Source organism: Aspergillus fijiensis (assembly GCF_003184825.1).
Source record: "Aspergillus fijiensis CBS 313.89 unplaced genomic scaffold BO72scaffold_7, whole genome shotgun sequence".
Taxonomy (NCBI): Eukaryota; Fungi; Ascomycota; class Eurotiomycetes; order Eurotiales; family Aspergillaceae; genus Aspergillus; species Aspergillus fijiensis.
Window position 1 is genome coordinate 204,872 of NW_024468983.1, and position 24,847 is coordinate 229,718.

Consider the following 24,847-nt stretch of genomic DNA (forward strand, 5'->3'; position numbering starts at 1 on the left):
TGTCATGTACTCCGTAGTCTCAACTGATTTGCGGCACCTTCACGAACGGTGTACATAGAAGTATATGCAGCTGATCTACTCTACCGCACTGCCTGGTCAGGTTTCCGAATTGAGAAGAGGGCTAGGGCAGGCACGGGATATGGCCGGTCGGATAAGTCGGGCTTCACCGCCTTGATCGGGAATAATTCGGCTCTTCAGTCGGGGCAACTCCACTCAACTTCATCTCCAACTCTCCTCCCCACTTGAATCCATCAAGCATCGATCGTAAGATCAACTCCAGCTCCACACCACGAAAACGAAAATTGACGGTCATGACTCATTAACATTATTACTCTCTATTTTAGACATTCGTTACGCGCACCCCGGGGCCCAACAGCCAGCCATCAAGCCCGCACCTGCCGCACCTGCCGCACCCACTGATTCAGCTTCTCGACCTGCGTCTCGTCCGTCGCCCACGAGGTCACAATCCGCACGACGGTGTGGCCGTCCACCTTCTCCCACTCGTAGAACCGGATGCGCTCCTCCAGCAGTGGCAGGATGTCATCGGGGATGTGCACGAACACCTGATTCGTCTCCGTCTCGGCCGCCAGCGCGAAGCCCAGCTGCACGAAGTTGTCGGCCAGGCGGCGGGCCATCTCGTTGGCGTGGCGCGCCAGCTCGAAGAACAAGGGGGTGTCGGGGTCGCGGAACAGCTCGGCGAACTGGACCCCGATCACGCGCGACTTGGCCAGCAGCGCGCCGTGCTGCTTGATGTGGAACTCGAACCCCTCGGCGATCTCGCGGCGCACGACGACTGCCTCGCCCAGCAGCGCGCCCATCTTCGTCCCGCCCACCCAGAAGATATCCGCCAGGTCGACCATGTCCCGTAACGTGGGGACATCCGGGACGGTGGTGGCGGTCAGCGCCACGCCCAGCCGCGCGCCGTCGACGAGCATCAGCAGGCCGCGGCGGCGGCACACGGCCGACAGCGCCTGCAGCTCGGGGCGGGTGTAGACGGTGCCCAGCTCGGTGGACTGGGAGATGTAGACGAGGCGGGGCTTGGCCATGTGCGGGAAGAACTGGTTGCGGTCGAGCTCGCGCTCGAGCCGGTCGGGCAGCAGCTTGCCGCGGCAGTGCGGCACGCCGATGATCTTGTGGCCCGTCGCCTCGATGGCGCCGGCCTCCTTGCAGCTGATGTGGCCGGAGTCGACGGCGACGACCGCCTCGTAGGGCCGCAGGCAGCTGGCGATCGAGATCAGGTTGGCCGATGTGCCGCTGGGGACGAAGTGGATGGCGACCTCGTCCGGGGTGGTGTGCAGCTGCGCGTGCAGGAGCTGGCGCGCCTCGTTGCTGTAGTCGTCCGTGCCGTAGCCGGTCTGCTGGGGCATGTTGTTCCGGACCAGCGCCTCCAGCAGGCGCGGGTGCGCGCCCTCGCTGTAGTCATCCAGGAAGCTGTAGGGGGTGGAAAGTTTGACGATCATGATGCAGGATCACAATCCCAGCGGGTGAAGAGAAAGCGGAGGGATGGGGTAAACCGTAATATGAAGCGTTAAAACCATCCAACAAAGAAATTTCCTTGAACCATCAACCACGCGGTGAAAACGGGGGGGATGGGATTCTTTATACGTAAACGAAACCATAGCCAAGTCTGGGCCCCGAGCGACGGATTCCCGATGAGGGCTCGGGAATACACCACCAGAAAAACGCTGTGTCGGGAATAGATCGGGAACGGCCACTCGCCCCCGAGAACCATGTTTCGATTTGTAACACTTGAGGCGGGTCCGTCCACTATTCTTAGCTCCAAAATGGCGTTTCCATTGCATAATCCGTTCCACGGGATTCCTCGTGTGCGAGTCAATCCTGTCCGAGATCAGGGACATTATTAATTGAACCTGGGGAGGAAAACTTGGTTAACCCCGGTGTGTTGTGGGAGTTGTGCCCATGCGTTGAGACTCGGGATGATCCTGGAATGCTTGATTGTTCCTGATCGTGCTGGTCCAATGGGCTGGGTTCCTGGGAGGGGTGAATTGAGTTGGATTCCTTGCTTTGGGGGGGCATTGCTGATTGGGTTGCGTGGGAGAATCCCCACTTGCTTATTTTCTAGCCAGCTGGAGGGTTGGCCTTGTGACTAGGTGGTTTGAGTCGCGTGGTTTTTTTCAGCGCCGCTGAGGCTACTGCCAGCCTAATTCGCCTTTCTTCTTCGAAGTGATGTGTGACAACAAACATGCTTGGTTGGAAGGATGGTGTTGGGATTCTCTCTATCGATTGTCCTAGTCTTTTCTTGCAAGTAGCATGCACCACGCCAATACCTTCGTTTTACAGATATCAGCGTAGTGAGGGGAACAGGCAGCTGACTAGTAAATAGCGACGCGGATGAGCAGAATGACCCCCTGAGTAGTCTTCAGAGGAGTACTCCATGGCGCCCAGTGCTTCTATGTACAGAGATCACCCTTTGCTCCGCCGTCAAGCCTGAGATATAGACCTCATAGCATAGGGATGTATCACCTCCATAGCACAAGTCAACCCTGATCGATGGATTAATCTGGCTGTGCCTTGAAGACGGCCGTGTCGCAATCATCGGTTTGCGCGTTGGTGTGGAGCACCAGGATCTCGGGCTCATTGACAGCACCCGCATACCCAACGTATGTTGATCATTGCTCCTCTTATGCTCTGTGCAAGCATTAGTTGTGCTCTGTTGTGATATGGTGTGTTTTCACCTGCGAAGTGAGCTGAAATATGCTGAACACGATGCCGAATGAAGAATGCGATCGTCCGACCATGCTCTGGCAATGAAGATATGAAATAGTCGCTGTTGTATGTAGCTATAGATATTAATCCAGACCCTGTGAATAAGCCCCTATCTGCATCTGGATTTTGACAATCTCCTGATTAAAGTAAGAAAGCTGCGGAGGCGGAGCCGGTGTACAACTCATGGGCTACTGGGTTAGTGGAAAACCAACATTCAAACCTGAAGGTTCTGGCTAATCATTCCATCGGTCTCTCGCTCGGAAGGAAGAGGATGGAGAGAGATTGGTCTAGAGCTGGACTAGACTAATGTGCTTTTCTGGTAGAGGGCTTTCCGGTCTTTGCTGTATTCTGGAAAAGCGCCCTGCGCTTGTATATAGATTTTACACTACTAGTCAGTGGTGATCGTCTGAATCACAGTGTTCCAGTGGAGATAGCCTTCTCTTGTGATATTATGCTTGACCTGGCGTAAGATGCGGGATCTGCGGGGGAAAAAGTGCATGTAATGTATGGAGTATTGCTAATATTATCTCCGATCAGTGTAGACATGTTTGCTGTCTATCTTAAATTCGTATGGAGGATTTGCTGCGAAGTTAGGACATGACGTATTGAAGTCAGCATTAGCCCCGGTCTGCCAGTCATCATCAGAAATGACCGTCCGAACACCGAGGTACTTAATTGATCCTCTTGATTGGCCCGTAGTTCAGCTAATTGCACCGGCGCATGCGCTACTATAGAAGTGGATCGGACACCGAGCACTGAGAGGTCAATCCACCCACGGATGTGCAACTATATCAACGCAACAAGCAAGACATGCAACCCCTCTCAGCTGAGGAGGTACCCCGCCTTCCTCACATTTATTAATCCCAAGCCCTTGACAGCCCTTCACTCTCGTCCCTCCCACATCAACCCATCTGCCACCCCCAACAACGATGACCACCCCCCCAAACCACGCCCTCGTCTTCGGCGCCTCCGGCATAATAGGCTGGGCCTTCGTCAACGAGCTCCTACACAACTACCCATCCTCCGACACCTTCTTCCGCGTCACAGCCTTCACCAACCGCCCTTTATCACCAGAAATCTCGCAATGGCCCCCCTCCAACAAACTGCAGCTAGTCTCCAACCTGGACCTCATCCACAGCGACCCAGCCAGCCTGTCCACATTCCTGCAATCCCACGTTCCCGGTTTAGAGAGTGTAACAACCGTCTACTTCTGCGCCTACATCTTCGCCCCAGACCCAGCCACCGAAACCTCCTCGAACATCCACATGCTCCGCACCACAGTCCAAGCGATTGAATCCCTATGCCCGAGTTTCCGAATGCTCGTGCTCCCCACGGGCGTTAAGGTACCCCTCCCCCCCCCTTCCCCAGTCCTATCCCCTTCCCCCCATATCAATACTAAACAAAGCAAGGCCTACGGCGTGCACCTTCTCACGTCCTTCCCCTTCGCCTCCCACCTCCCCCTCCGCGAAACCCACCCCGCGCTCCCCTCACCCCACGCCACGCAACTCTTCTACACGCACCAGCACGCCCTCCTCCAGGAGCTGTCTGCGACCAAACAATGGAGCTACATCGACCTCCGCCCCGACATCGTGGTGGGCTTCGTGCCCAACAACAACCAGCACAGTCTGGCGCAGTGGCTGGCGCTGTCCCTGAGTCTGTACCGGTACATCCACGGCCGGGGCGCGGTGGTGTCGTTCCCTGGCACACCGAAGAGCTGGACCGCCAGGGCGCAGGATAGTTCGCAGGATGTGATTGCCCGATTCGGGATTTTTCTTTCCTTGAAGTCAAAGGGGGAGGTAGGAGGGGAGAGCTTTAACGTGGCTGATGCGAAAGAGCCGGGGACGTGGGAGGGGAAGTGGGCGGTTCTGTGTGAGTATTTCGGGTTGGTGGGGGTGGGGCCTGAGGAGGGGGAGGGGTGGGATCCGGTGGAGTTTTTGCAACGGCATGAGGCTGAGAGGGGGCAGATGGAGAGGGAGTATCGGGTGAGGGGTGGGCATGGGACGGTCGAGGATGGGGTGAGTCTGAGCCATGTGCCTGGGTTCTTGATGAAGGGATTCGATTTTGATCGCCCGTTGGATCTGGGGAAGATGCATCGGGATTGGGGGGATGCGGCGGAGGAGAGGGATGCGCGCGGCACGTGGTGGACGGTTTTTGATCGGTATAGGGCTGCGGGGATTATTCCGGATTTTGGGAGGTGATTCTGTTTTAATGTGGTATACGGAGAGGGTGTACTGAATATCATGTGTGAACGGCACAGTATGTGTGTTAGTGTGGCGATAGGATGGGTCGAGTTATATAGGCGACAGGCTAATTAATGCCCACCCCCCCTCTCCCTCGCCAATTTCTCTCTCACCGGCGCAAAGATCTTCTCTGTCACCTCGGGCGTATGCGCCGCGAAGTACGGACTAGGCGCGATGTTCCACTCCGGCACCACGCGCCGACCCTCGGGCCCGCGCGCCCATATCTCCACCACCGCGCCCCCTCCGTACTCCCCCGCTTCGATCAACTGGACCATACACTCTGCGACATCGGCGGGATCGAGCAGCTCCTTCTCCACGAGGGAGTACTGTTCCATCGCCGCCGGGCGGTCCGTGAACAGCGGCGTTCGCACGGCTCTATCTCTGCATTAGCAATCGCTCTAACCCGCCCATTCTTCCCTCCGTCATTTGACTCAGAGTGCACATACGCAGGACAAACAGCCGTGACCTTGACCCCCTCCATCGCCTCGTACGGTGCCATGGCCTTGACGAACCCCCACACCGCATGCTTAGCCGCCGTATACAAGGGCGCCGCCGGCGCCGCGGCGATCCCCGCCAGGGACGAGACGCAGCACACGACGCCCTTCTTGTTGGCGCGCAGCAACTCGCGTATGGCGATACGAGTCAGCTTGATGGGATGGTTGGCGTTGATCTCCATTGCGGCGTAGCCGTTATCCTCGGTATCGTCCCAGAAGTTGGACCATTCCTGTTATATCTCTGTCAGTCGCTGGAGTGTGGGGTAGTGTCTGGGAGGAAGCCGTACGGGATCGAAAACGCCCGCGGCGGCGATATACACGTCGGGCACATCGCCCCATTTGTCCAGGGAGACACGGATCAGAGCTTGGAGGTCGGTCCAGTTGCGGACATCGCAGGGTTGGAAGAGGATTGAGGCGGTGGGTGTGCTATTCACGAAGGTTTCAGCTGCAGGGGTGAGTTTGAGGTCCGCGATGATGGTCTTGGCGCCTTTGGAGGTGGTCAGCTGGGCGGCGGCTAGACCGATGCCTGCCACTGAGTCAGATATTGCAGTTTGGTAGAAGCGTGTCGTCAATGCAGACTAAATCCGTCTTACCAGATCCCCCGCCGGTGATCACCACGATTTTGTCTTTGACGGGGAAGTCTCCGAACATGGTGTTGAGTAATAGAGACGGATTGTACTCGTGGTGTGGAAGATGCGGGGTTCTGAGGCCTTTTATTCAGCCCGGCAAGGTGTAGTTCCAAGATTTGCAGGGCGGATCCAGGCTAGCGTCGATTCAGGGAATTGATGATCGCGTCCATCTGCAAATCATCCCTCGTTGGCACGACTGCCGATATGCACGACAAAGCACATCACGAGTCGCGCCATTCGAAAACAGCCACTTCACCAACCCGTCATCACCTGGTTCAATTACTGCAAGGCATGCATCTAGAGGAATCGATACAGATACTCAAGATTTTCCAGACTAATCGTCGAATCGTGGGACGGCGACCACATATGATCTGTATGGCCCGCGCTGACGCTGACATTATACAACTCGTCCCCGTCCTGCAAAAAATCATCCTCGTTCGGCAGATTCAACGACAGTTGGATCGAATATGATGCATCAGCCTGCAGAACGGGTGGTACAGCCACATTCCCCTCAAGATGCATATCCAATGGCGCATTGCCCCTGTTCTTGTCACTAACCTCGTCCTCATCAGGTGTAGTAATGGCTGCAGGCTTGCCGCACTCCATCAACCGCAAAGTGCGGGCCGTGCTATTGTCTAGACACCGAAAGAAGAGCTCAAGGACCCAATTCTCCAAGTCCCACGACTTTTGCAGCTCCTGCAGACCCAGCAGACAGAGTCTTGCGCGGTGTTCGGCTAGTTGGCGACCAGTCCCTGTCTCTCTCCGGAATTGGAGAGTGTGGATGCACAATGTTGAGAAGACGTGCGTGATTCTGGTCCCTTAGCAAGATCCGAGCTGGATAGAGATTCGGTCTTACAAATGAGTCGGCCCGTGCTGCACGACGTTGTGCGACAGCATGTCTTCGACGATCCTCGTGCTTCGCGTGGCAGCGTCGACAGCAATCTGACCCTCTCCCCCCGTGCCTTTCTCCGGAGAGTGAAGGAAAAGTGGTCGGTAAAGGAGGATATACAGGTTACTACGTAGGAATTAGGGGTAGAGCAGACCACTTGGAAAATGAGCCGTACTTGTAAGTCATATGTATCAGTCCCGCGAGGAATTTTGCCCGCGGAGTCACCGCACTATCCTGCCTCAGCTCCGCCGGGATACTCGATTCCCATTCAATCAGCTGCCGATGCAGGTCTTTTCGAGTCTCCTGGCTGGCTAAAGTTGGCGTGGGCGAGTACTGCGTTGCAACAATCGTGCGGACTGCCTTGTCAGCACACACATTCGTAGGGGTAACCGAAGAACGTACGTATTCTCGCAAGCTTGGCCATTTCCACCGGATACTCCACATCTCCCACCAGTTGCACCCCGAACACAGACGTGTCATCCAGCACCTCGGTCTCCCGAAAATCATCCGGCGCAAGCATAGCGACATCACAATCCTCGTCTCGGATGCGCGGCGGCAGACCCAGGGCGGCGGCACTCTGCTGATCGCGTGTCTATCCACGGCAGGTCAGCATCTCACCTCAGATGTGTGAACAGGGATCTCACATAAAGCGCCCACCAAATCCGCTTCCAAAGCCTCTCTTCCTTGGCCGACCGAAGCGAGAATTTTGCCCTGCGTCAAGTCACCCATCAGCCAGTCTCCAAAAAAGAAAGGAGGCCCCAAAGAACACAACCCACATCACATGCATCCCCCGCTTCTGCGCCAGACTGATCGCGATCCCCAACCAGAACCTGACATCCCGCTCCTCGGACGGCCCTCCCCGCCAGAAGCTGAGCAGAAACAACGTCTGCAGCTTCACTGTCTTGTCTCCTTCCCAGTCCTCACCATAGAGTGCTTTCGCGCGACTGTAGAATAGGAACTTGGCCGAGTGACGATCCACGAATTCCGTCCGGGCCAAGGCATCGTCGGGGCAGAGACTCACACCGATGAACAGCATTGCGTGCAACAGCAAGGGCGAGAGGGTACCCCGGAGGTACAAATGCTGCACATCCGCCCGGTCGAGAATGGGGAAGCACGGGTGGAACCAGTTGAAGTACGCTTGTAGCAGGAGTGCACAGGTACTTGGTGGGGGGAAGGAGAATGCGCCGTCGGCTTGAAGGTGATGCTCCATTCGCAGCTTGCGGGCGCGGAGGGCTTCGTCGCGCGCGCTCGAGACATTTGCGCGCCCGGGTATGGGGTAGCAGAGACGGGTTTGTGGGATGGTGGTGGTTGTGGTTGTGGTGGTGGTGGATGTGTTCGGTGATGAGTGGCGACCCTCGTCAACAACGACGGTGAGGGGGCTGGACTCGCCCAGGAAGACGGTCTGGTGGGTGTAGTCTGCTTGCTCGGATATTAGCGGGGCCGTAGAACTGCCGAGAGGATGCCTCCGTGCTAGACTGTGCTGGTCGTTTGCTAGTGACAAGGATACTTTTTTGTTGGGGATGTGGGACGAAGGCGCAGGTGTATGCAAAGGCGTCGCGGTCTTGGGACCGTCTCTGACAGTTTTCTTGCGCCGGTACCTTGTTGGAAATTAGTAGTTCCACAGATTGTTCAGAACACGATGGAAGATGTGACTCACTTCCCCCGTTTCGACACGCCAAGCGCGCAGGGAACATTTGTGACAATGCAGTTGTGGCACGGGCGCGTCTCCTGGACGTTGCAGCGGATGCGGCGGCGGTTGCAGTGGAGACACGCCTGTTTGGCTCGGGTCCGGGGCTTGAGCGGGGCGGAGGTATCTTGAGAAGGCATCTGCACGAGGAAATCAATATTACGGCATAAGTGTCACAAGAGGTTGCGAGAGAAGAGAGGAGAGAGAAGAGTGTGAAGGAAAGAGAAAGCATACAGCCGAGATGGGGAAGTCGGCATCTCGTCAGTTGGCCGGCGCGGCATTCCTCGGTGTAAAGCTGGACTGCCGATGTCTAACGCCATACAATATTCATATCCAGGTTTCATCGCAATCCAATCTGACGACTTTGTAGAGTAAGATTCGTTCAATTGCTAAGAATATTTATGTTCAGATTTCACAGTGGTATGCGGCTATCCACGGAGGAGACTGAACACCCTCTAACTACCCAGAATTACTCTCGCTCAATCCCCAACTCCGCCAATATGACCTCATTATGCTCCCCCACATCCGGCACCGCATCCATCCGCACATCAAACGCCTCGCTATCATCCAGCGACATTCCCGGCGGCACCAGTGCGGGCACCGTCCCAGCCGGCGTCGCCACCGAAGTCCACCGATTGCGAGCCTTGAGCTGCGGATGCTCCCACACCCCCTGCATATCGTTCACCCGAGCATTGGCAATCGCCGCCGCATCCAGCCGCGCAACCGCCTGCTCAGCAGACAATTCCGAGAATGCATCGTTGATGATCTGCTGCAGCGCGTCGCGATTCTTCACGCGCAGCGAGTTATTTTTGAACCGATCATCCTGTGCCACCTCAGGCTGCCGGAGCACCAGCTCACAGAACTTGGCCCACTCGCGCTCGTTCTGGATTCCCAGCATCACCGACTTCCCATCGCCAGCCTCAAACGGACCGTACGGATAGATCGCAGCATGCGATGCCCCGGCCGGCTTCGGACCAGCCGCATTCCCATACGTGTAGTACATGGGAAACCCCATCCACTCGACCATCGCCTCCAGCATCGAGATATCCAGCTCACCCCCGCGCCGGGCCGGGTCCCGCTCGCGGCGGTACAGCGCCGCCAGGATGCTCGAGTAGGCGTAGCTCCCCGCCGCGATGTCGGCGATCGAGATGCCCACCTTCACAGGTTCGCCGGCAGCGGTCCCCGTCACGGAGAGCATGCCGGCCTCGCTCTGGATGAGCAGATCGTACGCCTTCTTGTCACGGTAGGGCCCGTTTGACCCGTAGCCGGAGATGTTGCACACGATGAGGGAGGGGTGGGTGCTTTTGAGGTCGGGGTACGACAGCCCCAGGCGTCCGCTGGCGCCCGGGGCGAGGTTCTGCACGAGCACGTCGGCTTTGCGCAGCAGCTGCATCAGGACCCGGTGGTCGCGCGGCTCCTTCAAGTCGAGCGCCAGGCTCTCCTTGGACCGGTTGGTCCAGACAAAGTGCGAGGCCAGTCCATTGACGCGCGTATCGTAGTCGCGGGCGAAGTCGCCGACGCCTGGTCGTTCAACTTTGATCACCCGCGCCCCGAGATCGGCTAGCTGGCGCGTGCAGAAGGGGGCTGCGATGGCTTGTTCGAGGCTGACGATGGTGATGCCGGTGAGGGGGCCGGGTTGGCGCGAGGAGGGGGTGGTGAGGTGGCGGACGCTCAGCGGCTGGTGTGTGCGGAGGGTCCGGAGGGTACGGAGTGTACGTGACGTGTTCTGGAAAGGGGGCATGTTGTCGTCGATTTCGGATCTAGAAAAGGAATAGGTCCAAAAAGGAAGGGAGAGAGACCCTCATTGATTTTGATATAAGACAACCGAGACCTCGGTCAACATGGCCGATCGGTAGAGCGGAGAGCATATTTGGTATATCGGCTATATGGGGGCGGCTGCCTGAGGCAGTGACCCCGCATTTGTTTCCGATCTACACCTTCCATGTTTTTTTTTAGATCGGAGGCCCTCATTTTTCACATCAGTTGAAACAGGCGTTCGAGGCCTATGTTCATCAGCAAGTACTAACAATAGTAAGGCAAATAACATTTGAGGTATTGAACCGAAGGGAGCGAATAGGATTAGTGGAAAGTGTTATGCCGTGCATCAGAATCGTACCACATATATATTGCCCCAGTTTGGAACATAATTTCCATAGGAAGCGATGGCGAATATGATCGAGATGGCAGAGATAACTAAGTTCATGACCAGCTGACTTCTTCCACCTGGAACCCCAACAGCTTCTTTAGGTACAACATCCATGGGATGAAGCCAGCATAGATTATGCTCGCATGAATCAGAGGTCATGTTTGAAGTCAAAGTGAAAAGCCTCGGCGATAAGTGGAGACCCGAACGGTAATGCACTGCACCTTTCTCTATGAGGGGAGATTTAGTATGGCATCTATATATACCAAATCGCCACACGGGCATGCATATGCTTCAGATAAGCGCACCCAAAGCTCTATCACCAAGGCAATACAAACAATCAAGTAAGAAACAACACACCATCCAGCTCCAGTCTTCTCTCGTCAATGTGCCCAAATTTACCCCTCTTCTTCCGTCTTCCGTTCGCGGGCTTTGCGAGTCCGCCGGGTAATCACATACCAGGAGGCTAGTATGAGGAGGGTCAGCGGCACCGCTAGGACGACAAAGATCCAGAACTGCTTGGAGATGGTAAAGCCGCCCTGGCATCCGCCATCGAAGTCGAAAAGGTTCATCCCGAGAATTGACTAGGGCTTGATCAGTTAAACTAATGTTCAATAACGAGAAGGACAGTGCAACTCTCAGGTCGTCTCAAGGGATATAGAGAGACGTAGATAGCAGAGAAAGGGAAAGAGGAAGGGGCTACAAGGGTCCGGAAAATGAGCTGGAAGACTCACAGACACAAAGCTCGCAGGGAGATAGATCAGCGCGACTAGCGTCATGGCTTTCACTGTTGAGCTATCGTCGAATGACTCGGTGCCCAGCTTGAGCATCTGTCTATGCACCTTGAAATTCACGGCGACGGAGAGCTGTGCATGCCATAAGAGCATCAAACCTGATGGTTAATGGTTCGGTCGACAGATTGTTGGATAGGGGAAGAGCGGAAACTTGTTGAGATCTTGGTTGGTGGGTGGATCAGACGGTGCCCTTTATTCTCTTCTCTACGTACCGAATTTGCAATTTCTTGCAGCTCATCCTCCAAGAATCGCGCCCGGTGGAGGCTAGCCGTCAGATCGGCCTCATAACTGAAAATTCACGATGCAGCAACCGACCCACATGGCTAAGCTTCTGGACTGTCTGCAACGTGAGCCGTACAGCCAGGGAAGCGACTTTACAGCCGATGTTATGGGGATCACGAACAGAGCGACGCTGGATCTCTTCGTCATCATCGTCGTACAGAGGTAGCATATGCACGAGCTTGCGCTGTACCTCCATATGCAAGACACTAGCACGGCGTTACAATTCGTGTTCTCATTACCTTCCCAGGGAATCTCGCTGGCACGAGGCAAAGAGAAGCGCGAAAAGCAGAGTGAGGGAGAGAAAGCGATAGAGAAAGACAGAAAGAAAGGGAGAGAGGGAGAAAGAAAGAAAGAAAGAAAGGGGGTTCGTAAATCACGTGTATCAAGTACATGCAGGAGGGCGAAGAGTGAAGTGTATAAGGACGCTGGAGTCTCGTACCGCGTTCATAATTTCCTCCCCAAGATGGGCGATGTACGGTCTCCAATTCCTGACATACGCAGCCAGAATCATCCGAGGCAGCATGCACCAATCCGTCAGGCAGTCGTAGTGTGCGGCATGGGTTGCCACAAACTGCTCCATCGATTGCTGTAACAGTGAATTGGAGTGTATATTCAGCACGATCTACAGGTTCTCGGAGTTGGTCAGGTCTAGGCGCTGGAAGACGGCGACGTGGCGGGGTACCCATCCCGGGAAATTGGCTTTCTTTGGCGCATACTCTGGGTAGGTGAGTGGGTAATGCGTGTCTTGGCCACCATAGTCAGGGTTAGCTGCATGGTGCAGGAAGTTGGGGGTGGAGAGGATAGTGGATAATGTTAGATAGGCAAGCCTGAGGCCAGATAGGGGACAAACGCACCGATGCATCCGTCCAGTCGTGGCCGGATGCGCATTACCCCGCGGCCCGCATCAGCGCTTGTGGGCCTGCCTCCAAAGAGATGCGCCAGATCGAGAAAGGCTGGATCAATCTTATATACATCAAGCAGGACCTGAAACGTGGATTCGGTGATGGCGAGGGGTCTAATAGCAATCGGAGAGGAAATAGATCTGATCAAAGATTAGAGAGGTAGAAAAGAGGGAAGTTTTTTCTAAGATCAAACTCATGGGAGAGTGGTTTACACTATACGGAAACGCGGCTTTGGTGTTGTGGTGATATGTCGTCGAATAAATGGCTGTCATTGAAGACAACCGGTTGCTTGTTGATGGTGTCTGCGTCAAACACATATATGTTGGTCTTTTCCGGACTGGCGAGAAACGCACGGCTCGGATGGTATGAAACTGATTGACAGGGAACAGACGGTTGTGTTATGGACGACATTGAAAAGGAAAGGAGTCTTGCGAGGATAGCAGGGTAGACAAATTTGTGCACAGGGATGGCTTTCGCGACAAATGGAGAACAAATGCTCAGATTATAGCTTCTTAGATTTATGGGGTTTCATTGCAAGATAAAATGGATAAAATGGGTAGAGGATAGCCGCCGCAGCAACATCGGTGCCGCAGCTATAGGGGCCTACAAGGCTCTACGGGTCAGCCTTGCCGCAGACACAGCGGGAAAAGTAAAAGGAAGATACTCTATTGTCTCTGGACACAGCAAGTTGTAAGTCATGGTAGGCATTATTACGAGGAGAGGGCGTGAAGCTCGCGGCGGTGCGAGGTGATTTGGGCGCGTAGACCGGGAAAAACCGCGATTCAAGCGTCCAGATTTATCCAAAGCGCGAGGAGAGGGCCTTCAAGTCCGTCCAGTCCTTTGGTATGGAAAATGTGATGCGCCTCTGCAGGTGGAGACAACATTTTTGTTTCCGAACAAAAAGATCCCGGCTTGCGGGGCGCTGACGTGGTTGGCGGCGAACGGCGGGGGAATGAAGGTACGGTAGTTTACGCGCCCTTGAAAGTGGCTAGGGAAACTGTCACTGGCACTACTGCAGAATCCCCCTGTCACTTGCGACACACAAATCCCAGTCACAACGAATCAGATCCTACTGCTCACAGCCACTGGTCTATCAATTTCCCTTGATGTTGATAGAAGGCCGTGGCGAGCTATTCGCAAGGCTGACTGCGAGTCTGTAAGCCTTGTGTCTCGCAGGCGTTTGGAGGATTCGAGGATTAACGCCTTGAAGAAATGGGCCATTTACATCCACTGTCTCCCCCGGCGAGGACAAGGACGGCCCGAAAGAAATAGTGGAGCAAATCCTCCGCTTTGATCATCTACGAAATGCGAGTTCAGTCCACGTAGACCCCAGCGTAAAGCGAAAATTCTACTTATAAACATTTCGGAGGCCGCACGCAGATCTGTCACAGGCTGACAAAGGGTGAACCTCACTCCACAAGGCAGTCCACAAGAAGGATCGGTTTTCGGCACTGTTTTCTCAATATGGGCGTCGAGTTCCGATTCTTGGAAGTGTCCAAAGAACGGGTAAGCGTTCATATATAGAAGATTTCAATCCGATTTCCGCGAGAAACGAGCCCTAAAACCTAACAGTGCACCACCTGAGAGCAGAACGCTTCTTAAAAAGAGAAAGCTCAAGTCACGCTTGAGATTGTGCTGACTTGCAGCATGAAATTACGTTCATAAAACCTCAACATCCTCTATTGCTACATCGTATAACCGCATATGTGCCAAGCAGGTCAACAACTCTGTGCTTGGCGCTCGCTATGGGCTTGTCGAGTCTTTATTTCGCGCTCAGACGCGTCCGGGAAGAACACACTACATCATCGCGGGAGGAATGGGTCGATAGAAGACGCTCCAGTCAGAAACAGGACCTGCGCTTTGCATGTCCCCGATCTCTAAGACTCGAGAGAAAACGCAGGCTTCATTGCCCTGGTCTGTTGGTTCATTCGCGCCCGCGCCATTGAGTCTTTGAGAGGGTCAAAATACAGACTCCCAAGGGACAACTAGTCAATCCCAAGCGAACAGCTCGCAAGGTGTTCTGAAATTGTGACAGCCATGACTATTTTATAGAAGAACAATATGAAGAAATCACACATTTCCAAGTATACACTCTGTATAGAACAAGTTGATTTCTAATATCCGGGGTCGGCCTCAACTGCCGAATTAATAATAGACGGAGCCGTGGAATTACGCGATCCGCCCCCCACTTGGCGTGGACTGGCGTCATTCCGCGGTTATTAATTCTCCCCGCAACCCCTCAACTTTCCACCTTTCTTCCCCTCAACAAACACCATCGCCAAAACATTCACAAACTCAGGAAAATGTCCCCCAAGATCACCCTCTACACCAACCGCCTCTGCCCCTGGGCTCACCGGGCGCACATCGCCCTCATCGAGCTGGGCATCGACTACGAGGAGGTGACCATCGACCTGGACACCCCGCGTGAACCATGGTATCTTGAAGTCAACCCGGTACGACCGCTTCCTTCCTTACACTATCCCCCGAATCCCCTCACTAACACCCTTCAAGCGCGGTCTCGTCCCCGCCCTCTCCTACGACGGCACCATCATCCTTGAATCCGCCATCATCGCCCAGTTCCTCGTCGACGCCTACCCCTCCCACATCCTGCCCCCCTCCAACACCCCCGAGGGGGCTCTCAAACGCGCCCGCACCACCTTCTTCGTCGACACCTGGGCCAACAAGGTCTCGAGCCTGTACCACGCCACCCTGCGCGCCAGCGACGCCGACCGCCAGGCCTCCAGCGACGCCTTCGTCGCCGCCGTGAAGAAGGAGATCGAGCCGCTGATCTACCCCGCCCACACCGCCGGCCAGGGCCCCTACTTCGAGGGCAGCGAGAAGCTCACCTTCGCCGAGGTGCTGCTGGGCTCGTTCCTGCTGCGCCTGTTCTCCCTGGCCAAGCCCGAGTACGGGCTGTTCCCCGCGGACCTGGTGCAGACGCTGGAGAAGGAGACGCCGAACTTCAAGCGGTGGGCGGAGGCGACGATCGCGCACCCGAGCGTCAAGGCGATCTATGATGAGGAGAAGGTGGCGACGCGCACGGTGCGGAGATATGGTCAGAAATAGGGGGTGCGGGATGGGGTGCGACGCCAGGAGGGGAGTCGGTTGTAGTGTGCACTGCAGGATTGGGGTATTTGTGTGTAGGATCAAGGTTCGGCAGAACCGGGAAAGTCAGTCTGGAGGTTCCCGGTTGCTCCGTGATGTAACCTTATCGTGCAGCCCGCTAAATATGCATTACTTCATTGATGACCTCAGTTGCGTCGGCGGTGGTCGGTGCTATTTATCTTGCATATGATAAGAAAATGTATAAACAATTGTCGTCGGTCGGGTGGTGAGTAACACAGGGCAGAGTTTCCGCAAAATGAAGTCCAAACCACCCAGCGTGATTATCGTCGGTAGGCTACCATTTCTCTCCCATTTGTATTACATTTCTTCTTTAACATCATGTAGGTGCAGGCGCCGGCGGAATAGCGACCGCCGCCCGTCTGGCGAAACGAGGGTACCAAGTGACGGTGGTCGAGAAGAACGACGCCGTCGGGGGACGATGCTCGTTGATCGAGGAGAATGGCTACGTTCGTTTCCCAACCTGCCCTCAATCAAACGACCACTAATGAAATCGTACAGCGCTTCGATCGCGGCCCCTCCCTCCTGCTCATGCCCGAATACTTCGAAGAAGTCTTCGCCGCCCTCGACACGACCATGGCCGCCGAGGGGGTCGAGCTGCTGAAATGCAACCCGAACTACCGCATCTACTACGCCGACGCATCCCCGCCCCTCGACATGTCCACCGACATGGCAGCCATGCAATCCGTGGTTGAGGCGCACGAAGGCCGATCGGGCTGGGAGCGGTTCCTGCAGTTCCTGGTGGAGGCCGGACGACACTACAACCTCTCGCGACAGCATGTGCTGTACTCGAACTACCCACACGTGTGGAGCATCGTGAAGTCGGGGATGATCCGCAACACGTTCCGACTGCATCCGTTCACGAGCGTGTACGCGCGGGCAGCGCATTACCTCAAGTCGGAGCGGTTGCGGCAGGCGCTCACGTTCGCGAGCATGTACCTGGGGATGAATCCGTTCGAGGCGCCCGGGACGTATTCGCTGCTGCAGTACGCCGAGTTCGTGTATGGGGTGTGGTATCCGCGGGGTGGGTTTCGACGGGTGAGTATGCCTACTAGTACCCCTACCACCTTCCTTCCTCAATAATCTACCTACCTACTAACCTGGCTCGCCAGCCCTAACTCCCCTCATCCACTTCCGTGCAAATACTAACAGAGCAAAGGTCCTCGACGCAATCCACGCCATCTCGACCCGCCACGGAGCGACCTACCGTCTCAACACGCCCGTCTCGCACATCACCCTCTCCGCCGACCAAAAGACCGCCACCGGCGTCCAACTCACGACCGGCGAGACCCTCACCGCGGATACGGTCATCATCAACGCCGACCTGATCTACGCCTACAACCACCTCCTCCCACCAACCGCCTACTCCGCCTCCCTGACCCACCGCGAAACCTCGTGCAGCAGCATCAGCTTCTTCTGGTCCTTCAACACAACCCTCCCCCCCCTGGAATCACACAACGTCTTTTTAGCAGCAGAATACAAAGAAAGCTTCGACGCGATCTTCCACGAAAAGCACCTCCCCGCCCACCCAAGCTTCTACCTCCACGTCCCCAGCCGGGTCGACCCGATGGCCGCCCCGCCCGGCTGCGACGCCGTCGTCGTCCTCGTCCCCGTCGGCAACCTGGACCCCTCCCCGTCCGCCCCCCCACACACGGCCACCCGAAAATCCCGCCCGGAATACTGGGACACCGTCGTGGCCCAGCTCCGCGAAACCATCCTGACAACGCTAGCGCAACGAACCGGCGTGCCCGACCTACGCGCCCATCTCGTGCACGAACGCCTAGAGACCCCGCTGACCTGGCGCGAGAAATACAACCTCGACCGCGGCGCGATCCTGGGTCTGTCGCATTCGTTCTTTAATGTGTTGGGCTTCCGGCCTAAGGTGCGCCATCCTGATATTCGGGGGCTGTTTTTTGTGGGGGCCAGTACGCATCCTGGGACGGGGGTGCCGGTTTGTTTGGCGGGGAGTCGGATTGTATCTCAGGAGATTATTGGGGACTTTGAGGGGGGGAGGGGGTGGGGGTGGGATGGGGGGGTCGCCCGGGGTTTGGGTTTGATGGTGGTGGTGGTGGTGGTGGTGGCGGTGTTGTTGTTGGGGGGATTGGTTTTGGGGGTGGGGTGGCCGCCGGTTTGGTTGTGGTTTAGGTTTGTTTGAGGGGGATTTATCAGTTCTGGTGTTGGGATTTGTGCTTGTGTATGGGAGATAATCTAGTACGCGTCGAAGCCAGCATAGTAACTTTCATACAACAGATCTCGCTAAAAGAATTAACGTCTAAACAAGTTTGTTCATGACCCGGCCTTTGCCCCTAGCTGCACGCCACTACAACATCCCCAGCCACGCCACCCGCAGCCTCCTCCCCACCGGCAAGCGCATCTTCCGCGCCGTCCGCAGACTCTCCCCCCGCCGTTCCCGCAGATACCGCCCAATCTCCATATAGCTCTCCACCGTCGTGCGCACCGGCCCTCGTATCCCGGCCGGCAACTCTTCAATCGCCCCCCTCGCCTTACCGTACAGCCCCTCCGCCTTGTCCAGCAGCCTCGCCTGCATCGCGTACGCCGCCGGCGACCGGGGATTCACCAGGATATCCGCCGGGGTGAGCCCGGCCTCGGCCAACCAGGTCGTCGGGATGTAGACGCGCCCGATGGCCGCGTCGCGGTGGATGTCCCGCGCGATGTTGACACACTGCAGCGCCTTGCCCATCTCGCGGCCGGCGCGGGCCATTGCGATGTGGTTGTAGAGCTGGGATTGGTTGTAGTGGTGGTGGAGGAGGTCGAGGACGAGCTCGGCGACCGTGCTGGCGACGTAGGTCGCGTAGCGGTCGAGGTCGTGTTCTGTTGCTATTGGGGAGATGACCCTGTCCTTTTCCGTGGACTTTTCTGTGGACTGAGCGGTGAACGCAAGGTCCATTCCGAAACCCTTGAGGAGGTCGTAGAGGGGTTGCGTGGTCATTCGGGAGAGCGGCAAGGTAGCTATTGCGCGGTGCAGGAGGGCCTGCTTGGTTTGATCGTACGGGGGCTTAGGGCTCGCCCAGCGTGCCTGTTCCTTCGGGCGGATCCGCGCGTCCAGACACCGCTGGCACTCTGCGATCCAGAACTGTGCTTCCCCCGCGTCTTCGGCTTCGTCGATGAGATCGTCGATCACGCGGCAGAAGGAGTATCTTGTTTCTGTTAATGGTGTTCACTGCGGGGGCAATGGGTAAGGGGAGGCGTACACGTAGATCAAATCCACCCGCACCGGGCCCTGGAACAGTGCACTCCCCACGAACATGCTCTGGCTCTTCTCGTGCAGCCGTGCGACCGCCTGCTGGAGGTCGGTGATCACTGAGGCGTGAATGGCCGGGGGGTGGATCATCGCCTGCAGGACGTCCTTCACCGCATCGCGCGTCGTGCCCGGCGCAACACCTGTGCAGATGGTGGTGTAGTCGGCCATCGCGCAGGCGTAGTCGAACCCAACCAGGCCGAATACGATCATCACGTTCGTCACGAGGAAGAAGAGCATTTCCCTGCGGGTTTCTTAGCTTACACATCGACAATGGAAATGATGAGGGGGAATACTCAATCTCCAGCCCGAAAACATGAACCCCCAATTGCGTTGCGGGTGCAATCGACCACACCCCCGCGGCCATGGCGCTGCGATCTGCGACCCACAAGTACACGGTCGGAAGGACGATTGGAAGGGTGGTCACTTTCCACGGAAGACTGAGGATGAATGGGGCGACCAGCATCCTGACCAGCGTTAGCCCTCACTATGATCGATGCCTGCCTGCAGGAGCAGAGGAAGCCACCCACCATTGAAGAAAAACAACCGGCAAAGCCCAAATCAGAATCAACCCAAAATACGTCCCTCCTCCCGCTGATACAAAACAAATCATCCCGATCGCAAACGACGCGACCATCCCCACTCCCCCCAGATCCCGTGCCCGCCGCACCGGCTGCACGGGCAGGTACATGGGCAGCACCCACGCTTTGGAGCAGATGCAGTACACCAAGCCCGTGATGGAGGTCTGCAGGACGAAGAAGGCAACTTCCTCCAGCGGGATGTCGTAGAAGGTTCGGTTGAAGGTGGCGTCCGGGGGGTAGGACCAGATCCCGTGGCGGATCAGGTAGGAGTCCCATGGTATTGTGGCCATTACCGCTAGCTATCATCCATCAGGTTTCGTTTTGAAGGCAAAGGGGGCAGAGGGTGGGGGTACAATATTCAGAAATGCGATCTTGCAGATGTCTCTCCGTGTAAAGAACGGGTAGTAGAATATCGTTAGTAGGGCTGCGACCGGGATGGTGTAGGTGCAGTGGCTGGTTCATATACGCGTTAGCGGTATTGTCTAATGGTAAGACCGACACTCACAATAACAGATACTGAGCCCCCATGATGATCGTGTAGCTGGTCCTTTACAGCAGAGGCAGTGGTGTTGATCCCATAAATACAAGGCGGTAGGCGGTGACAAGTGTGACAGTGAATTGTTGGCGTCATTGATGTGCGGTGATGCAAGGTCGCATCCATGCGGCAAGGATTGGGGCTGGACGCCGGGTAAGACCGTGCCCGTTATTAGTGCCCGTGCCCTGACTCGCGCTGCCTGCTTGCGGGTACGCCGGCGGGAGTGGCTATCACCCAATCTTGAAATCTACGGATTTCGGTCAGCAGAACCAAGCGCAATCGCTCGAAATCCGGGAAGCGAATCTCTGGTCTTGGTCTGGGAAAGTAAGAGTGAGAATCCGGGGAAGAAGCGTGCGATGTGGAGTCTCGTTAGCATGGCTCAGAGCTTGTTGATGTGGGAGCAGGAGGGATTCCCCACTCTCTTCAAGGTTCAAGGTTCAAGGTTCAAGGTAGGTCAAGTCAGACTGTCAGAGAGATCCGTGGTCGGTCCAGCCAAGGCGCTGACTGGGTGGCCGAATGTACCGGCACGCCGTTACTTCCAGGTGGATGCCGAGATACTTGATACTTATTCTGAGCACGTAGCTTAAAACCTGCGACGCCGGATTCCGTTGCTCGGGTTTAGGGCAGTGGCAAAGGAGGTGGACGCGGGATAAACTGAATCTTGGATTGTCGTGTCTTGGCTGCCATGATGGAGTATTATCGTTAGTTGATACCATGCTCGACTCAATGGTCTCATGTTTGCCTGACGGAACCAACACCTCTTGCTCGTGTTGGTCACCCGCGTCTGTCATTCACTCAGTCGCTCATGGTCCATCCAGTATCTTTTGTGACTTGTTGGCGATTATAGTGGAGTCAGTCATTGCGCCATTTATGCACGATGCTAGCAGGCTGTGGTGGGTAATACCTGCATCAGTGAGCTGGCACCTGGCTCAAGATTAGAGCCTTGGTGGTTCGGGCCATGAAATAATGACATACAAATTTCCTGCGGGTATTGTCATAGTGGATTGTGCAGAGATGATGCCAAGCCTGTTGCACCTGTCATGCTGACTTGACCCCCGAATCGGGTTTGTGCGGACGATCGCAATGTAACACGAAATGGGACTGTGCACTTGACGACCAGAAGAATATGTATAGCATAGAATGCGAAAGGTCTCATGCGTATTGACTACAGGCCCTTGCTTCCATAGTATTCCTCGTAGGCAGGGTTTCATGCGCCGGCGGCTAGTCCCAGTTGATGGCGTTGATTGCTTACAAGGTGACACATATATCTGGGCGACGATTCCCAACAATCGATCAGGTTTTAACAGAAGGAACCCATCCAGCAAATTTGCTATTGCCTGATCTAGACACCGAGAACAGTCTACACTAGGAAATCCTCTAACAGCAACCCAGGCAGAATGCATTCCCTCCCCGTCCACCAAGTTCCCATCGACACTCCACCCCCATCCGAGATCCTCCAATTGCCCGCAGGCGAGAAGGGCTACCACTGGATCCTCTCCGATGCGGAAAGAAAGCATATCGCAGAGATGCTCGACGTGAAGGGTACGTCCCCACTTATCACTTTCTTTAGCGCCATCAATTCAAGATCCGCTCCTCAGCTTGGGAACTCAAACTGCATCACATCAAGACAAATCCCTCCTCACTCTGCGTGGCAACAGCATGATGCGAGAGCGTGCCGTCTGCTCCGGCTGCGGCAAGCACTGCGGCCTCGACGACCTCGTCCACAATGCTCTGTATGCCGGCATCCACGGCAAGGCGTTCATGTTGGACGTACTGGTGCACGGACCTAAGGCTGATAGTCCTGGGCATGAGATCACTTGCTCCGGCTGTGGGCTTGTCCATGATGGCTTGTTCATGTGGATTCCAGCTCTATCCTGGCCCCGGTGATGCTGAGTTGATAATCATGGCTCTGTTCTTAGAAGACTGGCTAAATTGATGGACTCTATATTTACGTTATGTTACTCGTCAGACCGGATGAATAATCACTTCAATTTGCCAGGTATATATTGGTATTCGGTTCCTATTGGGTATGTAGTTCTCTCGGTCGTACGTAGTCGAGACCCTAATCAACAGTGATCCTCACACTCCGACTCACAGTCGGTCTGACAGCCGTCCCATCCTCGCGCGTGCCGGCGATAACTTAGCAACTGTCGCTCAGTCAAATGATCTGGCCAGCTACTGTACCAGTCCAGGAACTCGGGGATGGAGTCAAAGCGCGGTCTGCGCCCGTACAGCTGTTGCGGCTCCCAGGGGTCGCAGTAGTTCACCTCCATGAAGACAATCCGCCATCCCCATTCACCAATATTGGGCGAGTCTGGGACATCATCATTCCACCTCATCTTCTTCTGTTCATCATCCCCAACTCTCTCCTCACCCTCTTCTTCGTCGTCATCCGGATATTTCCGACAGTAGAGGTAGGCACTATACCACTGGGGCCACTGCCCCTGATACCCTTCTTGCCCAGTGAGAACCCCAGCCTTGACCTCCAGATCGCAATCCACATCAGCCACAATCGTCGCCCTACCAAATAGCGACGACTGATAGCTGGTGAGCTGTTCCAGCGACTGCCGCAGATGCTCGCACTTTGTGCGTACACACTCATGGTACCGATCTTCACGCTCGTGCCGCTGCCGTCGACCCTCCTCGTCCTCGTCCTCCTCACCCTCACCCTCCACTCCCTCCCCAGTTCCCTCCAACTCCTCATCCTCAAAACGGATGTACAACCCAGCCTCAAACTCCGCAACCCCGGAGTGCCGGAAATCCGGATCCCGGACCTCGTGCGCGTACCGCAGGAACCGGCCCAACTCCTCGCACCGCGGGATCACCCCGGGATGCTCGCTCCCTTCCTTGGCCGCCCGCGCCTCCGCCTGCCGCTGGAACACCCCCTGCAGCATATCCAGGTAGATCTGCCGCGCGGTCTCAGTGCGCAGTCGCGTCGGGTAGACCCCGTCCATGCGCCGGTCGGGCACGGCGTCCTCGTCCACCATCTGGAGGTAGGGCTTTCCCTCGTCCCAGCGGTCGGGCGCTGGATTCCAGTCGCAGTGGCGCCACTCCGCCATGCGCTGGATCTTCGTCTGGTCGGGGGCGCTGGAGTCGCGGGTTTCGATCTCGGCGATGCGGGATTGGATGAAGGCGCGGTTGGCGGTACGCATGCGCGCGCGGAAGCGGGTGAGGGCGGAAAGCATGGCTGGGTCGGGGTCTGGGTTGGTGGCTGCAGGTGGGGTTGCATCTGGGATAGGAGAGAAATGGTCGGACATGATCGGTAATGGAATAGGGTTGGGTTCTCGATGAGGAAAGACACGCGCTGTGCAGTGCATAGAATGTGATCACGGGTTGGGCGAAATAGAATTCAACATTGCGCCTTCATTGCAAGCATACATGCACTATCGAGAGGTATTTAAGCGCTACCTGCCATTTGTTCCAGTGGCATGTCTGAACTCTTTTTTCTTTAGTGGTCAAGTTGTGCGCGCTAGGGTGGATCGACTACGGGTTCCAGGGTGGGGCGGCTAAGCACCGATTCACAGGTATGTACCAGCATTGCACGGGGTCGCATGGAGGAGATCTGACTGTCTGATCGCACCTATTTGTCTGGCAGTTAGTCTGGTTGATTGCAGAGTGCACAGTACGGTTGAACATAGCATTCAGGGCAATCCTGCCAAGAGGTAGCCAAGAGTTCTCAGGCAGCCACGTCGCTGCCTAGCTCAAACTTCATCTACACTATTTCTGCCCTAGGCCTCCACAGCCCTAGGCCTTCAGGACTTCTTCTTGCGCTCTCCGAGGCTTGGCCCTCTAACAAACATCCAATAAAGCTGACGCTTTTGACACACGAAGTACAGTAGCCTGTGATGGAAAATGGAGTGCACGCGAGATGCTTCGACCTCCCCACTTGCTACCGAAATTGGAGATACCTAGCCCGTTCAAGAAGATTGAGTCTCCGAAGTTCGGTCCACTCCACCAGGTCTCCTGCATTGCAGTGCGGACTCGTCGCGTCTTGAGGCTTCAAACCACCCCACGTACTTGCCTCTGTCAACCTGCATGGTATCGTCATCTCTTCCGAAACTCCAAGCCTAATGAGGCTTATCTCAGACTGGTCATGCTTGTACCACTAATTTCTGAAGAGGAGCTCTGGCCGGGTAAAATTCTAATATGTGTTCAATGTGATTCTAGTCCGGACCTCGACGACGACGACAAGCGCGCGATAGCCAGGGGATAGTGTTAATTTGTGCAGGTCTCTACCCCTTCGACTCTCTATCCGCTAAGACTCGTCTGATCTTCTCCTGCAGGGGGAGTGGGTGGAAAGCGAGACTGTGGCCGATGAATCGCACCAAGACATGCTCTGATGCAAAGATGAGCTGCTGTCGATCAACACGTCCGCGACGTGTGAAAATAGCAACCCCTTTAGATCTGGAAACCCGAGAGTAAACCTATCCTCTACGGTCGTGGTTCTGCACCTTTCATAGTCATACCATTGCCGTACCCCTCTACCCCCGGCAGTCGCGTATAACCCTCCATCATCCCAAAATTCCGCCTGGAATCCTCGCCACCCGAAGAAATTCATTTGC

General features: G+C 55.8%; 12 protein-coding genes across 12 annotated transcripts; 4 read left to right on the forward strand and 8 right to left on the reverse strand.

The window, feature by feature from the left end:
- Positions 1–229: 229 nt before the first annotated feature.
- Positions 230–1,553, reverse strand: BO72DRAFT_444846 (threonine aldolase family protein). The gene is made up of 2 exons (XM_040943914.1): positions 345–1,553; positions 230–264 (listed from the first exon to the last, which is right to left on the reverse strand). Exon 1 carries the CDS (start codon positions 1,458–1,460, stop codon positions 384–386), a length of 1,077 nt encoding a protein of 358 aa, XP_040804845.1. The 5' UTR covers positions 1,461–1,553; the 3' UTR covers positions 230–264; positions 345–383.
- A 1,866-nt stretch (positions 1,554–3,419) lies between these two features.
- On the forward strand, positions 3,420–5,031 carry BO72DRAFT_396939 (SDR family oxidoreductase). The gene is made up of 2 exons (XM_040942051.1): positions 3,420–4,070; positions 4,137–5,031. Exons 1-2 carry the CDS (start codon positions 3,657–3,659, stop codon positions 4,923–4,925), a joined length of 1,203 nt encoding a protein of 400 aa, XP_040804846.1. The 5' UTR covers positions 3,420–3,656; the 3' UTR covers positions 4,926–5,031.
- BO72DRAFT_524798 (NAD(P)-binding protein) lies at positions 4,672–6,150 on the reverse strand. The gene is made up of 4 exons (XM_040949908.1): positions 6,055–6,150; positions 5,749–5,987; positions 5,414–5,691; positions 4,672–5,342 (listed from the first exon to the last, which is right to left on the reverse strand). Exons 1-4 carry the CDS (start codon positions 6,110–6,112, stop codon positions 5,039–5,041), a joined length of 879 nt encoding a protein of 292 aa, XP_040804847.1. The 5' UTR covers positions 6,113–6,150; the 3' UTR covers positions 4,672–5,038.
- A 237-nt stretch (positions 6,151–6,387) lies between these two features.
- Positions 6,388–8,806, reverse strand: BO72DRAFT_421868 (Zn(II)2Cys6 transcription factor; the record flags this gene model as incomplete). The annotated part of the gene is made up of 7 exons (XM_040942787.1): positions 6,388–6,901; positions 6,947–7,105; positions 7,155–7,335; positions 7,382–7,571; positions 7,624–7,690; positions 7,756–8,577; positions 8,637–8,806. 7 exons carry the CDS (start codon positions 8,804–8,806, stop codon positions 6,388–6,390), a joined length of 2,103 nt encoding a protein of 700 aa, XP_040804848.1.
- Positions 8,807–9,058: 252 nt separating this feature from the next.
- Positions 9,059–10,863, reverse strand: BO72DRAFT_261878 (CaiB/BaiF CoA transferase family protein). Its single transcript, XM_040940130.1, has 2 exons — positions 10,783–10,863; positions 9,059–10,669 (listed from the first exon to the last, which is right to left on the reverse strand). Exon 2 carries the CDS (start codon positions 10,405–10,407, stop codon positions 9,136–9,138), a length of 1,272 nt encoding a protein of 423 aa, XP_040804849.1. The 5' UTR covers positions 10,408–10,669; positions 10,783–10,863; the 3' UTR covers positions 9,059–9,135.
- A 344-nt stretch (positions 10,864–11,207) lies between these two features.
- Positions 11,208–12,081, reverse strand: BO72DRAFT_492828 (uncharacterized protein; the record flags this gene model as incomplete). Its single annotated transcript, XM_040948328.1, has 5 exons — positions 11,208–11,393; positions 11,544–11,675; positions 11,816–11,867; positions 11,923–11,939; positions 12,007–12,081. 5 exons carry the CDS (start codon positions 12,079–12,081, stop codon positions 11,208–11,210), a joined length of 462 nt encoding a protein of 153 aa, XP_040804850.1.
- Positions 12,082–12,507: 426 nt separating this feature from the next.
- Positions 12,508–13,059, reverse strand: BO72DRAFT_492829 (uncharacterized protein; the record flags this gene model as incomplete). Its single annotated transcript, XM_040948329.1, has 3 exons — positions 12,508–12,602; positions 12,740–12,927; positions 13,007–13,059. 3 exons carry the CDS (start codon positions 13,057–13,059, stop codon positions 12,508–12,510), a joined length of 336 nt encoding a protein of 111 aa, XP_040804851.1.
- A 1,994-nt stretch (positions 13,060–15,053) lies between these two features.
- On the forward strand, positions 15,054–16,060 carry BO72DRAFT_483477 (glutathione S-transferase family protein). The gene is made up of 2 exons (XM_040947805.1): positions 15,054–15,240; positions 15,299–16,060. Exons 1-2 carry the CDS (start codon positions 15,091–15,093, stop codon positions 15,851–15,853), a joined length of 705 nt encoding a protein of 234 aa, XP_040804852.1. The 5' UTR covers positions 15,054–15,090; the 3' UTR covers positions 15,854–16,060.
- A 77-nt stretch (positions 16,061–16,137) lies between these two features.
- On the forward strand, positions 16,138–18,065 carry BO72DRAFT_421878 (phytoene desaturase family protein; the record flags this gene model as incomplete). The annotated part of the gene is made up of 4 exons (XM_040942788.1): positions 16,138–16,182; positions 16,238–16,359; positions 16,412–16,948; positions 17,070–18,065. Exons 1-4 carry the CDS (start codon positions 16,149–16,151, stop codon positions 18,063–18,065), a joined length of 1,689 nt encoding a protein of 562 aa, XP_040804853.1. The 5' UTR covers positions 16,138–16,148.
- A 165-nt stretch (positions 18,066–18,230) lies between these two features.
- On the reverse strand, positions 18,231–20,278 carry BO72DRAFT_474943 (terpenoid synthase; the record flags this gene model as incomplete). Its single annotated transcript, XM_040947303.1, has 6 exons — positions 18,231–19,068; positions 19,123–19,413; positions 19,466–19,636; positions 19,700–20,049; positions 20,104–20,203; positions 20,256–20,278. The coding sequence occupies 6 exons, from the start codon at positions 20,276–20,278 to the stop codon at positions 18,231–18,233; spliced, it is 1,773 nt and encodes a 590-aa protein (XP_040804854.1).
- Positions 20,279–21,682: 1,404 nt separating this feature from the next.
- On the forward strand, positions 21,683–22,172 carry BO72DRAFT_455835 (RBP protein; the record flags this gene model as incomplete). Its single annotated transcript, XM_040946250.1, has 2 exons — positions 21,683–21,827; positions 21,913–22,172. 2 exons carry the CDS (start codon positions 21,683–21,685, stop codon positions 22,170–22,172), a joined length of 405 nt encoding a protein of 134 aa, XP_040804855.1.
- Positions 22,173–22,351: 179 nt separating this feature from the next.
- BO72DRAFT_370279 (uncharacterized protein) lies at positions 22,352–23,542 on the reverse strand (the record flags this gene model as incomplete). Its single annotated transcript, XM_040940954.1, has 2 exons — positions 22,352–22,903; positions 22,961–23,542. The coding sequence occupies 2 exons, from the start codon at positions 23,540–23,542 to the stop codon at positions 22,352–22,354; spliced, it is 1,134 nt and encodes a 377-aa protein (XP_040804856.1).
- Positions 23,543–24,847: the final 1,305 nt, after the last annotated feature.

Coding starts and splice junctions, on each gene's coding strand:
- BO72DRAFT_444846 (XM_040943914.1), bottom strand. CDS start 1,460: ATGATCGTCAAACTTTCCACCCCCTACAGCTTCCTGGATGACTACAGC.
- BO72DRAFT_396939 (XM_040942051.1), top strand. CDS start 3,657: ATGACCACCCCCCCAAACCACGCCCTCGTCTTCGGCGCCTCCGGCATA. Junction 4,071..4,136: donor TGCTCCCCACGGGCGTTAAG/GTACCCCTCCCC, acceptor AAACAAAGCAAG/GCCTACGGCGTGCACCTTCT.
- BO72DRAFT_524798 (XM_040949908.1), bottom strand. CDS start 6,112: ATGTTCGGAGACTTCCCCGTCAAAGACAAAATCGTGGTGATCACCGGC. Junction 5,692..5,748: donor CCGCGGGCGTTTTCGATCCC/GTACGGCTTCCT, acceptor GAGATATAACAG/GAATGGTCCAACTTCTGGGA. Junction 5,343..5,413: donor GTCACGGCTGTTTGTCCTGC/GTATGTGCACTC, acceptor ATGCAGAGATAG/AGCCGTGCGAACGCCGCTGT.
- BO72DRAFT_261878 (XM_040940130.1), bottom strand. CDS start 10,407: ATGCCCCCTTTCCAGAACACGTCACGTACACTCCGTACCCTCCGGACC.
- BO72DRAFT_483477 (XM_040947805.1), top strand. CDS start 15,091: ATGTCCCCCAAGATCACCCTCTACACCAACCGCCTCTGCCCCTGGGCT. Junction 15,241..15,298: donor GGTATCTTGAAGTCAACCCG/GTACGACCGCTT, acceptor ACACCCTTCAAG/CGCGGTCTCGTCCCCGCCCT.